The sequence below is a fragment of the Sander vitreus genome, chromosome 4 (assembly GCF_031162955.1).
Source record: "Sander vitreus isolate 19-12246 chromosome 4, sanVit1, whole genome shotgun sequence".
Classification (NCBI taxonomy): domain Eukaryota; kingdom Metazoa; phylum Chordata; class Actinopteri; order Perciformes; family Percidae; genus Sander; species Sander vitreus.
The window spans coordinates 24,727,683-24,745,177 of record NC_135858.1 but is presented as its reverse complement, the minus strand read 5'-3'; the positions used below and the strand labels follow the sequence as shown (position 1 = coordinate 24,745,177).

Below are 17,495 nucleotides of genomic sequence, written 5' to 3'. Positions count from 1 at the left end.
TTTAGACAAGCTAATGACTTGACGTGGGTTGTTTGATGCTGGTGGTTGTGGAAAAGTTTGGTTACTTTACTGCCAAACAAAGTAAGTGAGGGTACAACTTAATAGTTCTAAAGTGGAGAGAAGAATAATTTAACCAATTATCTATAAGACAAAAATGTCTTCATCATATATGGGGGAGAGTATATAGCAGGGATGTACTGATGAAGAATCAGATTTGGGGCTGATGATTGACTACATTAAGCAGATCTGGTATCGAGCAGGTTCTTTTTCTGTCATTATGAAATTCATTATTACATTTTTCCTGCCAACTCAGCTTTTCATTCCACAGCAGTCCCTGGCCTTTTACACTCCATCTTTTTTTATTCAACACCAGCTTCACCACACTATGTCCTCCAACTTTGTTACAATTTAAGTTTTAACAGCTTGACAAGGACCTAATATCAAATATCTATTTAAGTTCTGTGATAGGACCATCACAGTGCATTCAAACTTTTTTATTTCTTCGACTGTTTGACAGTTCTAAATACTCTCAAAAACACACTCATTGATGTTGTCCTGGCGATGTTCCTAAAGTATCCCACAATGCAGCACACAGCCCTATAGTTATTAGGCCATCATTATTTAAGACACAAATATACTAGGGGAAATCTACAAACGGAATGCTTAGTCAGAAATTGATCTTGTACAATTTCTTCTGTGAATCAAAACACTGTACAGGAGCTGAGCTACAGTTTTAATAGGAGTGGCCACAGTGGGAACTGAAATCCTAACCTTGGCAGAGTTAAAAACATTTGATACCCATTGAGCAGAAGCACCTACAGAACTTTTATGTTAGCAATGTTGACTTTTATATATTATTTCTGCTGCTGAAAGACTTGAATTTATTAAGAAGTAATATCTTTGAAACCAGATGGTCTCTACAACTCACATTCATAGTTTTAATCAGAATCAGCTTTAAAGGCCAAGTATGTGTGTACACATAGAAGGAAATTCCATGAGTCTGGTTTTTCATTGCTTTCAATGTACTTACACAAAGTGAGCAATTTTCAGAAAATAGATAAAAAATAGACTTGCAGCAACAAACAAGAACAACAAAACTGAACGATTGAAGATAGGTAAACATAATCATTGAACTTTTATATACATGCAAGTGGGTAAAAACTGTCTGTAAATTGTAGACAAGAATACAGAAACAGTGCAAGCGAACAGACCCCATGCAACCCTACTGAATAAAAGCACAACAACTACAGTAAAAATGAGAGAAATCCACTTTACCAGCTAGTGCAGCTGTGTTTATTGGCTCACAGGCTTGCTTAAGAAGACTGGGACAGGAGTGACTCACCGGTTACAGACGATGATGATGACGACAACAGCAATGAGGAAGACCAAGCCAGCAGCTGCCGAGCCGATGATGAGAGGTAGCTTCTCCTGAATACTGGTGTTGTACTCCTCTATAGAAAGAAGAAACACATGCATACAGTAAACATACAGTAGTGCCACACATACACGCACACATACACATAAACACACGCACATGCACACACACACACAATGTCACAAGATGAAAACATATGGGTAAGCATCTGAGCCACTGCATATGGAGCGAGCAATGGTTGACAGACAGACATATGGCTGGTTGAACCAATGAGCATCTTTGCATCTTGACAGCATGGACCATTTTCCCAAAGCACAGTGAATGTGTTCAGATGCCGCGGATATGGACAAATTATCTGGCAGAAAGTGTGTGAAGTGAGGGGAGAGAGCATGTTTGGGTGAGACCCAGGCTGATCAGACAGCCAAGAGCAGGAATCCAGCTACTGAATGGGCACACAGAGGCATAGCCAGGCCCTTCTCTTTTGCACTGTAAATGACACATCACTTCACAATTTCAGCCAGACACACGGGTAAGTGGATCCCCATAGTTTCATGCGCTTCTGGATAGCATAAATATTGTTTTCAATATGGTAGAACACATATTGGTTACTTTACTGTAATCTCTATTCATAAGCACTGTTTGAACATTTATGAAGTAAGGGATAATGTAGAGCGAGTGGACCATTATTGCAAAATAAACCCAGACAGGGTGACAATGCAGCATACTATTACACGGCATCTTACTAAATAAATCAATAATTTGACAAACAAACAAATGTTGATTTCTACATTAGTTTATCAATTTAAAAGTCTGTGATCAGAACTGCGTCCATTGCAAAATCTTTAATTCTCTGTGTATCCACTTATAGGTGCTCACAGGAAGAGTTATAGTATTAGACAAAGACATACATAAGCAGATATATCTTCTTATAACTACATTATATTGTGTTACTATCTATCTATTCATGAAATGATTAAATAGTGCTTACGAATGCTAAAAAGGGGGGATTAAAGTAAAGTGTTACCCACATCTTTAACCAGAGAGGGGGAACTCTGCTGAGGACTGCTGGTTTATTATACGCCAAACCCCAAAATACAGCAGGCATTAATTTGAGGTACCAATGGCATTTAAAAAGAATACAAGTGTTTGACTTTTGAATAACGGTGGAAATGACGTATAAAAATATGTAACACAAAAATCCAGTTGATACAGTAATTATATTTTTTAAATGAAATTTATAGAAAGCAAACACTGTAGTTTAACCTTGTTTTACTTTCTGGATGGGACTCATTTTCACTTTCTGCAAATTTTTTCCTTTCTTCACTTCAGCATTTTCAGAGTTGTACTCATCACAAAAGCACATTGTTTACTTGAAATTGGTAATCACTGTCTTCTTGCAGCAGGAAACAACTTTTTGGTTGCATGGGGACATAACATCCAGGTGTAAATCCCTTTAAACTGTTTTTGTCTTTAAAAAACAAACAAACAAAAAAACACTTTTCTGGTAAAAACTAAAAACACTGAGCCTTATATATTTTCTGTTTACTCAATATTTACAGTTGTGAGTCAGTTTTGATATATCTATGTGCTGGGATCTGTGCGTGTGGCAGCATCAACGATGTTCCTATGAACGTTGAGGCTAATGATGGCCCTGGGCACTGCAGGCTGAAGAAAATGAGATGTTCAGAGGGCAAGAAGCCAGGGCTTGGCTCTAACATTAACCTCCATGACTGATGTTTACCGAATGTTTCTTCTTCTCCCAGTGTCACAGTTCAACGATAAGACAACTTTAACCTCATCCTTGACTTAAAGGCTTATTGTGGAAAGAAAAAAAGCTATCTTTGGCAAAAAGATGATTTTTTTGTACCACATAAAGAAAAGGACTCTTGAATGCTGGAATATGAATAATGAAAAAAATTATATGAGTATAATGTGTGGGATGTTTCCCAATACTGAAAAAAGACGAAGTACTTGAACTGTTTACGTCACAACATGATTCCCTTTCATTCCCGCAGCTGTCTGTGTCCAGGCTGTGCGTGGTGGGCCACGCATGAGAGGCGATAACAGCTCTGTGTGCTTTGGGGAACATTAGCTGAATTCTCACCCTCAGTCATGGTCTGGAAGTACAGTTTGCCACTGTAACGTCCGAAGCCAGCTACGGTTCGGGCCCGGACCTGGAACACGTAGATGCTTCCTGGTTTGAGGCCACGTATGACCACTGTGTTGGTCTGGCTCCTGATGGCGGTAGCGTTATATTCTGATTGATCCTAGGAGGAAAAAAAAAAAACATGTTAAGTTTGTGCACATTAGCAATTACAGTCCAATTGTGAAGTCTAGAAATTATGAAATGCCACGTTAATAAATGATATACTAGGTTAAGATCTAGCAGTCAGGAACAAATGATCATGATGAACAGTATGAGCAAGCACAGCATTGGATTTTAGTATAATCATTTTCAATATAATTGATTCACTAATACATATTATAGCCATTTGTAGGTACAATTTACAGATTAAAGGTCCCATATATTGTAAAAAATGGAGCGTTTCAGACAGGTGGTTAAATACAGGAGGGTGAATACAGGTATATTCAGATGGACAGAATGAGAAACATGTTGTCATTTTTTAACATTAAACCATGTAAACCTGTTCTAGTAGAAACCTAAAATACAAGTATGAACCTGAAAATGAGCATAATATGGGACCTTTAAGTCTTATACTGTAATCTTGTTTTGCACTAACTGAAATATTGGGAGCAGAAACCGTACAGAAAAAAGCAGTGATACTAATCTCAACATTTATTTTACATCCACAGGAACCATAGTACTAATCTGAATCATTTGCTACTACAAAAAGCATCACAGAGGCACACACCCAGTAGACGCATCTACAGTAAGAAGGTAGATTTGGTGGCAGTTTCAGGTCAGGCGGCATTTCTGAGCCGTGCCTTCTGATAATCAGAGCTGTATTTCACTGCCGTACTCCTCCTCTCCAGAATGCTGACAAGTCTGAAAGCCGAGGCTGAGACTCTTTTAGCTGCTCCCTTCAACCCACTGCTCTGTGCACACTTCTGAGCCACAGCAGGGGCCGGGACAATTGTTTTGACAGCTCTCTCCAGCAGTGTCAGAAAAAGGGAAATATACTCAAAAGCGGAACGGCTCAGCATGTAGACGAAAGCTCGACAAACGCCGTGTGTATGTGCGTGTGCACACATGTACAATACATGTGTGTGATTGTGTTTGTAAGTCTGTGAATGGCTGTATGCATTTTAGTGATCACTGTTTTTTTTACTGTGAGTGTTCTTGTGAGAAAGTATGCTGATTCGGTGGAGCTTGCCCCTTAAATACTATTTTTACATCAGTCAGCGCACCATTGTTTCAACCACAAGTCTCTGCGCATCAATCCCCAGTGGCCCTACTGCAGGGCTGAGAGCGGTTTCCTTTTCCAGTGACTGACCGTGATTGTAATTGAAAGAGAATGAGCAGAAGTTCTAAGCAATGTTCAGAAGCTCTGACTACATCATGCCTCCTCGGATGTGCTGTTATGCAAACGAGCATGGAGGGGATAATCTGAATATAAATGTACATACACATTTAACTACATAAAAGATTTTTTACCATGAGCATCTTTAGTTGGATAGGAAGAAAAAGAAATTGAAACTTATGTTTATATGGATGAGTGAGGGCTTGGTGTTGCTGCATCACTGATACCTTTTCATAATAATGTAGCTCATAGTCCAGGATGACTCCGTTAGGCTGGTCAGGCTGGGACCAGGAGAGGGTGATGCTGTCCACGGTGCGACTGACCTGGTGCATTATGGATACAGTAGATGGAGCTGTGAGGAGACAAAGACAGTGTGTTAAGGATGAGACAAATCAGTCACTACAGACTTCACAGTCACGCACAGAGAGTTTTACAGCATCTTTAATCTCACAGCCAAACACCGGGTTCTGCAAAGGTGTAATACGTAATGCCATAAAGTCTTTGTAATATACTGCCTGTCCTTTTAGAGAGTCTCGCGGCTAGACATGCACTGCAGGTTGGCAAGTTACAACACTGGCCAAACCACATAAGCAGCCTCACGGGACTTCCCAGTGTCAACTGCGATTTTCATGTGATTAATTTACACTTGTCAAACTGCAGATAACAGACCACCTTGTTCAAATAAATCATTTTAAAATCACCAGACCACCATCCAATACATGTAGGAAGAACATCTTTTCAGCCCCATAAACTAAACAAACAAATAGCATAACCCAAAGTCACAAAAATGCTACACATCATCTTTTTCGTGCAGTGTTTTTGTACACTTTTTAATTGTATTTATTTAGAGTTGTTTATGCATATTTCCTTGTAGATGAAAGCTTAAAAAGGACCAAAGCAGAGGTTTTCCATGCTACAAATTGCATGCGTTTTAAATTACTGCTTAACAGTTTTTCCAATTTCAATTTTTTCATTATTTTCTTACCTTTCAGGCACATGTTGGTTTCTTGTGCCTTTTAGAATGGTATGAAATCCGACATTTAGAAACATTGAAACTTGCTCTATATGGGTAGGCCATGACAAAGATTACTTCATCACTCCTATTTATTTCCCCAGGTCACATAATCATTGACGTAGGCTTTGAAAACTATGTTAACTATGCTGTGACATTTTAAGGTTTGCGAGACAACTGGTGATCAGCAACATTTTATATGGAATTTACAGTAAACTTTTTTACAGCACAGCCACCATTTGAAGTTTGCAGCATTCCAATGCAACTTCAAAGAAAACAAGGTGAGAGACTGTTGACCGTGATTGATTACCTAAACAATCAAGATTTAAGTCTGCAAGTTGATTTTTAAAGCATACTGTGATGGACAGAAACCATTATCTCTGTCAAAAAAGGGATATCAAACGAAAGACAAATGTAAAACTGTCAGCTGCAATGTGAAGTATCCATTATTTGTAAAATATTTAAATCCATTGGTATGGTCCTTTAACAGAAGCCAACAAATTACCTAAATATATAATGGCCAGTCTTCAAAAACATTTTAGTACTGTGTTACTTTATCACGAATTGTCTTAAAAGTGACACTGTCTTTAAAAGTGTTTTTTTCACGTTTGTGTCACATTACTGATTACCTTTTTTTCTTTTTATGCATTGGAACAAGTATAATAATTTCACCAAATTGCTTGATTTTATTCACTTAATTTCAAGCAAACACAGTGTTGTTAAGACTCACTAGTAGCCTATTAGAGAATGTGTTACATCATGGGTGGCCTCTTGCATAGGCCAGTGACTTAAAACCTTTTTTTTTTTTAGTACAACTATAAGGTCAGGGGAGCGTGATCACCTCATGTCCTCCAACAACCATTAAGATTCGTTCAGGGTGCCATGGGTCAGTGTAAAGCTAAGAGAAGCTGAAGATAAAGAGCTCTGTCTGGGGAGCCTGGCAAGGCCTGCAGGCCTCCATGTCTGAGCCTCTGTTTGTGTGTGAAAGGATCGGGTGGGTTGGGGAGTCAGAGAAGGAGGTGTGCTGGGCAAGATTTATGGACACCAAGCCCCACGCTCATCCCCTACAGGCCCATGCCACACACACACACACACACACACACACACACACACACACACACACACACACACACACCTCAGCCCTCAGCCAGCAGCACAGTGGCTCCCCTGAGTCCCAGCAATAAAGAGAGTCTCTCCACCGGCACACGTCCTCTATGGAAAATCCACTGACTGGGAAATTACAACGGCCACGCCTCTATAATGAAAGATTCCAAGGTTGCATGTGTGTGGTTTTTAAATCTTCTGTATATAATATTTATTTTGTTGATGTTCATGTAAATAAATGCTTGCAACTGAGTGTCAAGTAGCTTTTGCAACTACTGTCCTAAAGCAGGGGAGAAAATATAGAATGTAAATGACAACAGTGAGTCAGCAGTAATGATAAAAGGTCCCTTTTATAACCTTACTCATTCTCATCAGCTAATCAGCCCCGGCTTGCATGCCCTCTGACCCAGACAAAAGCATCCATCTTAGGCAACAAATTATGATGTCTCATATAAACTGTGATGGTCAAGGGACTGAGCACGTCCTCATGTGCTGCTGCTAGCAGATAATAAATAGATGTTCTGTATTTCATCTCCGCAAAGCACTTACACCATGATGGCCTGTGACTTTGCAGCGTACATACATCATGCCTCTTTCCTGGAGCCGGAGGTACGATAATGTATACAGTATCCAGTCACGACACTGGTCTCAAGAATCTCTTCCATCTCACTGTACTCGCCAGTTTGTTTGCAGTCACAAGACGACAGCCTAATAAGGCAAACAGTTACTCTAAGAGGAACTCACGAGTATCCCATTACGGATGTACATATATTCAAGACTGCCACATGGCCTTTTCCTGCATAGCATTTCCATTAAACACACGGCACAGCCATGCCTAGTAACCTGATACAGAGCCAGAGAAACAAAGGCAGCTCATGTATTCATGTACAGAGGATGGATACATGCCAACATGAAAAGCTGTTGGATGAGAACACTGTGGTTTTCTTGTGCTAAAGGACAACTTCCAGACAGCGGGGTGGCAGTCGCCATGTCTGAGCTCGAGAAACTGATAAGGGTTGGTGTAACAAAAAATAAACTGGAATTAAATTAAATGAATGATTTTTTTTTAGTGCAAAGTAAATACTGAGTAAAAAAAACAAACAAAAAAAAAAGTGTTGAAACATTTGGCTTGTAGAGAAAACAGCAATCCAGCTGTGTTGTGCATTTCAAGTCAATTCAGTCCACGCATTTCAAGCTAAGCTGACATTCCACCAATTGACTGTGGAATGTAGTGGTACGCCAAGTCGACGTTTCACTGCAGCAAGGCCTACAGCAATGGTTCCACATATGAAAACCATTTTGTACATCTAATTTATGTACTCCAAATCTACAAGTCTCCATTGTATTCCAAGTCTTCAAGTGTACCTAGAATTCTTTTCCCCCAACTTAATCTATAATTTACAGGGTTGAGTAAATACTTGGTTTTTACTGAGTCAACATCATATGCCGAGTTATGCCACTAAATACATGTTTTAGTTGTTTCAAGCCATTTTCTTTGTTGTTACAATAATTATTTTGAAATCATGTCGATTGCACCCCATTAAAGACAATTAGAAATTAAAAACAAAGATGTAAGAAAGTTTCCCAGTCACTTCTAAACCGGAGACAAACTAATCATAAACTATGTCAAGTCAGATACATTTCTTCAGAGTGGGTAAGCTCCAGTTTTCACTGGACGCTTTATTTATAGGTTTTCTCAATGAATGCTCTGTTCATGTTCCTAAAACTAATGAAGCGGTTATAATGACAAAGACAGGGATTGTATGTTTATGTAATTAAATTAGATGGCTGAATTGGAAAGATAAATGAATATGTCTCCAACAGGAGATTCCCATATACCACAGAGGAGTGGGAGAGTGGACAGAGGAGTCCTAACCAAAGCTTGAGATGCATTACTGATGATTATTAATGATACACACAAGGTGTTTTATTTCCCGTGTTGGTCAGACACACAGCTCAACGTTGGATTGTGTGTTTAAAATCAGTTCAATTATGAAAAGATTGTGTTTAATTCCCCCCCACCCACACACAATGTATCCAAGTCTGTAAAGAGCTCAAAGAGACAATAAAGAGTTTAATATGCTGGGGCCAGGAGGGGGCCTGGGTGTCCATTTGAAACTTTCAAGGTTGTATATCGCATTGCTTAATTGTGAGAGGATGGGAGGCCCCAGCTGTTGTCAAAGAATTAGGTTTCAGACCCCACATCATTACCCAGCCTGGGATCTGATATGAAAGACAGTGCTTTGGAGTCTATTCTAGCGTGACGCTCTGGCCTTGGCCCAACAACACAGAACACAAAGGCTCTGTTTTGCTCAACATCGCTAATAGATGTTTTAGTGTAATGTTTGAACACCTAGTGACTTCCCTAATCAATTAAAGATGGAGTTTACAGGGATATTTCCACTCATCTAAATCCAAGCCGATTTATTGGGGCATGCTTCTGCTAACACGCATCCAGACGTGACTTTCATCCATCCCGCTAATTTAGGTCTTTTATCTTTTATTATACTGGACTCTTTTGGTGGGCTTTTCAATTCTCTCTCTCTGACCATTTCCTAGTTCTACTGTTAAGCCTCATTACTAAGTACTACTATGGACATGATGGGCATGTTCAATAAGCAAGGTTGGTGAAGTGAGACCATTGTGCACGGATGGCAGCAGAGGAAGCTGAGCTCCCTCATGTCCAAAACACCCACCTCTTTGGACAGTCTTCCAGGAGTGGAGGGGTCTTTGGGTGCTTCAGGACACTGCAAGACACCTGCAGCAACAGTTACATCGAGCCATGCTTGGAGAAGCACGGTTTGCAAAATTACAGCAATCTATATAGTGGCTTTTATTTCCTTATTTTATGACAGCAGGAGATACAACACCACCCCAAGCTCTGATTCCTTTTGCTTTGTTTCAGATTTAGCACAGAAAAAATAAAGGAATAAGCTCCAACATTTGCTGGCACATGAATCATATGCTTCTGAGAGAATGTATATGTTTAAAGCCTTTTATCTGCATCTTTCTAACATCCTAATGTGTCTACAACCATGTGGTTCTGATATGATTAGACGTTCTGGTGCAGAGAGCAATGCTATGATTTGGGGAAGATGGGGGAGGTAGCGAGAACAGGTCAGTGCTTGTAAATCCCTTTTCCTTTTCATTGTAAAAAATTGGTTTCCCCACAGCACAATCTCTCCCAAAGGGCCCAAACCAGCTGGTCCTCTAGCAGGCAGCCTCCCAAACAGGCTGCCACTGCTCCACTCTCTCTGACTGCCGTCCATTTATGAGCGCCGCATCGAGCCGTCTTAAAGGGAGAGGCCCATATTTGCATGTACTTTTAGCATGCTGGCAGTCTGCCCTGTTTCCCCAGCTGCAAAGGATTGTGGGTTTTACATCTATAAAGATTTTCCAGTGCAGTAACGCTGAAAGTGAGATTTCAGTTCATCAAGCTTTAAACCATCTGCACTGGAAAAGATTGGGGACTATAATACACTCATATACACACCATAAGCTAATTCTAAAATAGGCAGGGGCTTGAAGAGTTTTCAGATGCTTGCAGAGGTTAGGGTTTAAATCTAAGCCACCCCGGCAAATCTGCCGACGGAGAAGATACAACCAAGATTAAGTATGTATGGAGACAACGCTGCAGAGGAAATGAGAGACAATTCTTTTGCAGCAACTGAGCCAACCGTCATATAATCAACAAAAAAAATGTTGGTTCTGTCGTTGGATAAATGATCTTTGAATAATTGAATTGCACTTGTAGTTCTTTACTAAAGTGGCCGACAGGGGCAAACGCCCTGCAACTTAAGAAAACACACGCAAATAGACAAAACACAAGCAAATTAAGAAAACATCTTCCTTAATTTGACAACACATGCACAGCATTTAGCGAACGTGCTGCAAATACACACAACACAACCAAATACATAAACGCGCTGCAAATACAGAAACGAAGCAAAATGAAAAGCACACAAACCCCAAAAACAAATGCAACAGAAAAACGCTGCATCCAGTTATAACAACGCAAATATATATATATATTTGAATGTTGTCAAAAAACCAAACCAAAAACAGGTGTGAGGGCTAACACAGTGCCAATTCATGGTTCTTGAAAAGGTTATTTTAATAAAAAACAAAACAAACTTCTCAAATCCTCAAAAAGCTACTATAAAGTAAATGGCCAAAAGAGCCATTTCTTGCGCTATCAACATTTTAGATTGTAATAATACAAATTCAAAAATCTGTGTTTACAAAGACACACAGATCGGCTGTGGTCCTTTAGTCTCTCGGGGCAATTTGGTCTGAACAGACACAATGTTTGAGCTGTTTGCCACAGCGATGTGGAATGAGGATTTTGAGTCACACAGCTCTGGGGGAAACTGAACTCTGTTTAATCAGGAAGCTGTTTCTGTGCATTTAAACAATTTCCAAACTGGCATCTGCTAGGAGAAAAACTCAACAAACCACTGAATGCATGTCAATATTTTACAATGTTGGAAAAAGCGAGTGTGGGCTACAACTTTCTTTATTCTCTGATTTGGTCAGTGGCACGCAAAAATGTTTTGTTTTATCGAGTTAATAGCTTTGTTCGAGGAGCAAAATGGTAGAATGCTGACGTGAGCAGAACAGAGCTCAAAAGCACTTTAAAAAAGGTGTTATGTGGATCGACATGATTCAGTCCATGTTGACACGACAATAGCCATTGCAACTAAATGAACAAGAATATATGCTACTACATAAAGGTGTGTGGAACACAATTCAAGTACAGTATGGCGTGTCCTTCATTCAGTAAATCTATAAAGGCACATCTCAAATCTTCTAATGTGAACAGTTGCTGTGGGGTTGCTCCAAAATGGCATGCCCATCATTTGACTGTTATATTAAGCAATGTCCTGATTTATGCTCATTCACAACAAACAAAACACCAAAGAATCATATCTAGGAGGCAGTCCGACCACATCCTACTGTTGGTGTAGAGCAGCTGCAAACATTTACCACGTAACATTTTTCCAACATAAACAAGGCATGGAAGTTACATATAGCACATCTGCTCCAGTTCCATTTTAATGCACAGAGATGACTTCTGGCTTAAAGTTGAAGTCATGCTTATCTACGCATTGACTGGCACACAATAGCAAGGATTATAAAAAGATCATCTCCTCTTATAAAGTTCCTGACCCCAATTTGCACATTAAACCTCCAAGAGGATAAGGGTAGATGCAGATCGCATGATGTACGTGAGTGAATCGAGGCCACATACAAAAATGAGAGGCATTAGCGACATCCAAGTAGGATGTTGTCGAGTTCAAACCAGAAAACTCCAATCAATGGCGCTCCTGTTTGGCATCCGCATTAAAAGGAATACTTAATCTATATGTCACCACAGGAAGTTGAACTTCAGAGTCTGTTTGACAAAGAGAAAGAAAAGAGATAGGAGAAAGGCTTAACGAGACAGAAAGGGGAGTGCCGTTGTGTTGATCACAGATCCATTTTCTTAATTGGTGAAGTTAACTCCATAAAGTTTATATAAAAATCAATAAATTCAAAACCATGGTGCTGATTGGGTTATAACCCCTTTTTGTTTCATCGCCTTTATTTTTTTTCATTTATTTTTATTATAACCATCGTCATGCTCTTGCATGTAAAGAGTAAATACATGACTGCATTAAAGCATGGTCAATTATTCAGGCATTTACATCTAATGCACTCAACAATAATAAATTATATTCACATGATGTTCCCTGTTTACAGCCCACTGGGCCAAAAGATCGTGGCCTTTTAACCTAGATTTGTATGCAGGCGATGTGCATACTCTATTCCTCTCTTCGCTGCACAGGCTTAAACCTTCAGATCACATCCTGAAGAGAGAGATCCATGTAATGTACCCAAAAAAAAAAAAAAAAAAACACTTGGCTACTGAATGATTTATGAACAAGATCAATTAGTTAACTAATTTCGACAATCCATTTGCTAATTCTCTTCTGGAGAGTCATAATTCAATTCATATTGCATGCATAGGTTATTTAAAGTCATCTGATGAAACGCAGTGACAACCCTGCAGGCTGCTTACCACACACTTTATCGCTAAGCTTATCTCGCTCTCTCTGCTGTCATGCTCGTCTCGAGTCCGTCTTTGTAAACAGGTTGCTCGGTATGAACAGCAGTATAAATGCGGTGTATGTGTGGCTGGTGAGCTGACTACCAGCGCAGCCTCCTCTCAAGGCTCTGTCAGTAGTGGGCTCCAGGTGCACGCTGAGGCCTCCTGTCTGTCTGCCTGGCTGACCTACTGGCACCCACCATATGTGCCCTTCTTAACACCTTCTGTCACTGTCACACAGCACGCCATGTATACTGGTGGTCCCTGTCTGACTGTCTGTCTCTCAACCTCTTTATCGTTCAGCCCACGTCTCTGTATCGCTCTCATGCATTCATAGCTGCATTTTGCTGCCTTGTTTTATTTTCAATGTGTGTATATATATATGTGTGTGTGTGTGTGTGTGTGTGTGGCCTGTCTATTAGGGGTGGGGGGGAAATCGATATATATACTTACTAAAAGTAAAACGTAAACTTTGCCATAATGATCCTTTACATGCTAATGACGTCATGCAATGACAGAATGTACTTGTTTTAAGTGGAATTATTGGTCTTTTATATACCAGAACTGCACCTACATAAAGATAAATAATAGCTGCATGTAAGAAACTGTGAAAAAAACTCTCTAGCAGTTTCTAATAGAGCACACAATGAACTAGCTCTATTCTAGTTCTGTAATATAAAGTCACATATATCAAAAAGATCTGCATGAGATAAAGGCAGATCATCTACCAATCATTGTCATGAATGTGCCATTGCACCACATATAATCTGTAGTTGTTTCACTGGTGACACTGTCCTAAAGTCAACAGTGTAGTAGCCACATTTGGCTGGCTGCTGCATTAACACGTTCTGGCAGTCCCACCTGGCTCTGCACCATGGCTTTTCACACCACGGCCCAGTGGAGCGGCAAAGACCCTGGTAGCCTGGTTACAGTGGACCTGGGCAATTTGGACAATAATTAAGTCATAAATCTTCCCTGGACCTTAATGAAAAGGCTGCACTTGATTACACCATACACACTCAGAGTAATGTGGTTCACTTCCACAATCAGTGAGTTCACCTGATAAGGAACCCATTCAGTCCCTCTGCTTCTCGATAACATTAGCAGGCTCACCTTGAGTTAATGAAATGCCTAAACAAATATGTCCTCTGGAATCTAATATACCCAACCACTATACAAACCAATACGGCATACACACAGAGTATATGGAGATCAAATTCATCTGTTGTGCAATGCTGAATTCTCTCACAGAATACTGATAGTTTGCATTCAGGTCGGAGATAATCTGCCTTCTATGTACTGAAACTGATGATACAGCAGCTCTACAGTAAGATAGCAAATAACTGGCAGTCACATTATTAGTTAGCTATTATGTGTTTGGGAACCACACCATCTATATACACAGGCTTGGACGTGGAGACTATTCGTAAATTCATGCTTAGCTTGTTCCACCGTTAGTGTTTACTAATTGTTTTACGAATGGCCAAATTAAAACAGGTTTCACCACCCAAACTGGTTCTTATGTAGAGATTAGTTTTTAGTAGGGCTGTCAAAATAACACGTTTAATTTCGATTAATTAATCCAAGAAAAAATAACGCGTTAAAAAAATTAAGGCAGATTAATCCATTCCATATTGACGTTTGCATACAGACGAAAATCTGGTGCCACTGATATGTCTGCTCTTCTCTCTGCTGCTCTGAAACAGACGATACAGGAAACACAAACCCCGCTGCATGTGACGCTAGTTAACACAATACTCAACAGCAGCTAACGTTAGCCTACCGCTAGCTAGTAGCTGGATTAAACACGGTTAAAATGCTGACAGCTAACGCTAAACGGTGTAAAGTTTGACTGTGTTTTACTGTAGAGGATTCAACACCGCTATGTAACAATCTGCAGCTGCCGTCGGAGAAACAACACAGCCGGTGCGTTCAATGAAACTGGTAAACTACAGCTTTGTGGTGCATGTGAAGTTATTGTAAATGTCCTTTTCCTATCTGGTTGTTGTTTTTGTCGTTCAACAGCAATTTACTAGTGAAATAAGTTATTGTTATTGTTATACATTATTATTAAATCATTTAATTTTGACCATATGGCCTTAGCAATAAACAAGCCGTTCTTTAATGTCACCAACTGTTGTTTAGTACCCGTTTTTTTTCTTTTCTTTTTTTACTTTCTTACAAAGTATCGGTTCAGGCACCGTTACTTATGTATGCGATTAATTTCGATTAATTAATCACAGAGTATGTAATTAATTAGATTATATTTTTTAATCGATTGACAGCCCTAGTTTTTAGTATATATTTACACTCCGTAACTGCCAGGTGTATCTGTAACATATCTAACTGAACCAACTGATGATGAATACTACTTGAACACACATTTATCCATGTACTTAACTGTGTGCAGACATTAATAACAAAAAAAAAAGAACTTCGGAAGGATTCTACGTTTAAACTCAGTAATGGATTTATGAATAGCTGGTGCAACCCCATGCGGAAATCAAACACCTGCTGAAGTGTGTGTGTGCAATATGTGGATACTTAAGAATATATACTGTGTGTGTTCTTGTGTGTGTTTGTAGCCTGCCTATTAGAGGTAGGGGGAAAATCTATAAAGCATAGTATCGCGATATTTCCGTGGCGCATATATATATATATATATATATATATATATATATATATATATATATATATATATATTTATATATATTTGTGGTCCTCACCTTCAGCTTATTGGCATGGTTTGGTTCCCTGACTGAGTTGAACAAATGTCCCCTCATCAGTATCATAAAGATGAGCGGGAAGAACATTGGACAACCCCAGACCACTCTCACAACCATATTTGATAAACAGGCCATCAGGAAAAGTAAACTCATCATATCGGACCCCACCCATAATCTCAATAACCAGTACCATCTGTTACCTTCAGGGAGGAGATTCCGTTCCCTTCATCCAAACGAGCCATTTCCACCTTTGTGCCAGCATCCATCAGACTGTTGAACAAACAATAACCACCCCCCCATTGATCGATCCAGACTTCGACCTATTCTCCCTACCCACCCCTCTACTCCTACCCTCAGGGTTTTTAAGTTTCTTTTAGTATTTTAGTATTTAGCATTTATTTATTCTCTGGTATGATTAATACGGACTATGTATTGTTGTATGTTGTGTTTGAATGTGCCTGACCACAAACGAAGTTCCCTCACGGGAAAAATGATTTGATGATTTAAATATTGTATTGATACACACACGCAGAGTATTGATCTAGTATTATGTGTTGGTCAGTTTGTCGGCTTGACAATCCCATTTTGCAGCAATAAAATTGAAGTGAGGCAAACAAACAGAGACATTTTTCTTTTTAGATAAAACAGATGTTGACAAAGTTTCCTTTTGGGGACATAATTTGAAATTGGGAAAAATTTGAAGTTGGAAAAAAGGTAATACATTGCAATATATCGCAGAATATTGCAATATGTTTAAAATCGCAATAATATCGTATTGTGACATAAGTATCGTGATGATATCGTATCGTGAGGCCTCTGATGATTCCCACCCCTAGTGTCTATGTGTCTCGGACTGTGTGAAGACAAAATGGCAGGATGTAGTACTGTAAAGTCTATTATGACAAAATGACATACTGACACTCAGCTGTCAGAAACGTTTGATTAAACTTCAGGGTGGGAATGTGGTTTCAGAAACAATTTTCACTTCATACAATAATAATGAATATAGGCCAACTAGAGAAGGTGGGAAAGGAGGCGGACAAAGTGGGAATTGGTCTGAAATGGTAGAGTGGTTTCAAAGGGTAAATGTGTGCTCTCAGATGATGTAGGCACTTCAGTGTCTTCTTCAAGCCCAGAGGGTTAGTTCAGTGAACACACTGAAACCTGTGAACAAACTGTTACTATACTACTATACTACTACTATAGACTCACTAACCAGCAGTGTTGGGAGTAACGGCGTTTAAGTATAACAGCGTTACTAACGGCGTTATTTTTTCAGTAACGGAGCAATCTAATTAATTACTTTTCCCATCGTTGCAATGCCGTTATCGTTACTGAGAATGTAAAGTGACGCGTTACTACAATTTGGTTGAAAGAGGTAGGCTTTGGCTACACATCAGCTGCCTTGAGAGAGCAGTGGTGGGGATGATGACACCGTTGCAAATGCGATGATGATTGGCTGGGTGGGCGGATGCCCTGCTCACGCTGTCTCACTGCACGTTCTGACTACCAATAAACAAAAGACAGCAACAATGGCGACGAGCCAGGGAAATTCAAAGGCAGCGTTCTCGAACTGGAAGTACCGGCACTACTTCTTGCTCATTGAAATTAAAGGCAAGAATGTTTATGTAACATGCACGCTATGCCCAGGAAAAAAGACTTTATCCACGTCTGCCTCAAGCAACTCAAATCTTATGAAGCACCTCAC

At 39.6% G+C, this 17,495-nt stretch overlaps 1 protein-coding gene across 4 annotated transcripts in view; it reads right to left on the bottom strand.

Annotated features, from left to right (window-relative positions):
- The window catches only part of ephb2b (eph receptor B2b), a 144,363-nt gene that overhangs the window by 19,817 nt on the left and 107,051 nt on the right, over positions 1-17,495 (bottom strand). For all 4 annotated transcript variants that reach the window (XM_078249140.1, XM_078249143.1, XM_078249142.1 and 1 more), the window contains exons 6-8: positions 5,085-5,209; positions 3,480-3,642; positions 1,343-1,451 (exon numbers count right to left, since the gene is read on the bottom strand). In XM_078249140.1, the coding sequence (XP_078105266.1) occupies positions 1,343-1,451; positions 3,480-3,642; positions 5,085-5,209 (397 nt within the window). The remainder of the gene's footprint in view (positions 1-1,342; positions 1,452-3,479; positions 3,643-5,084; positions 5,210-17,495) is intronic.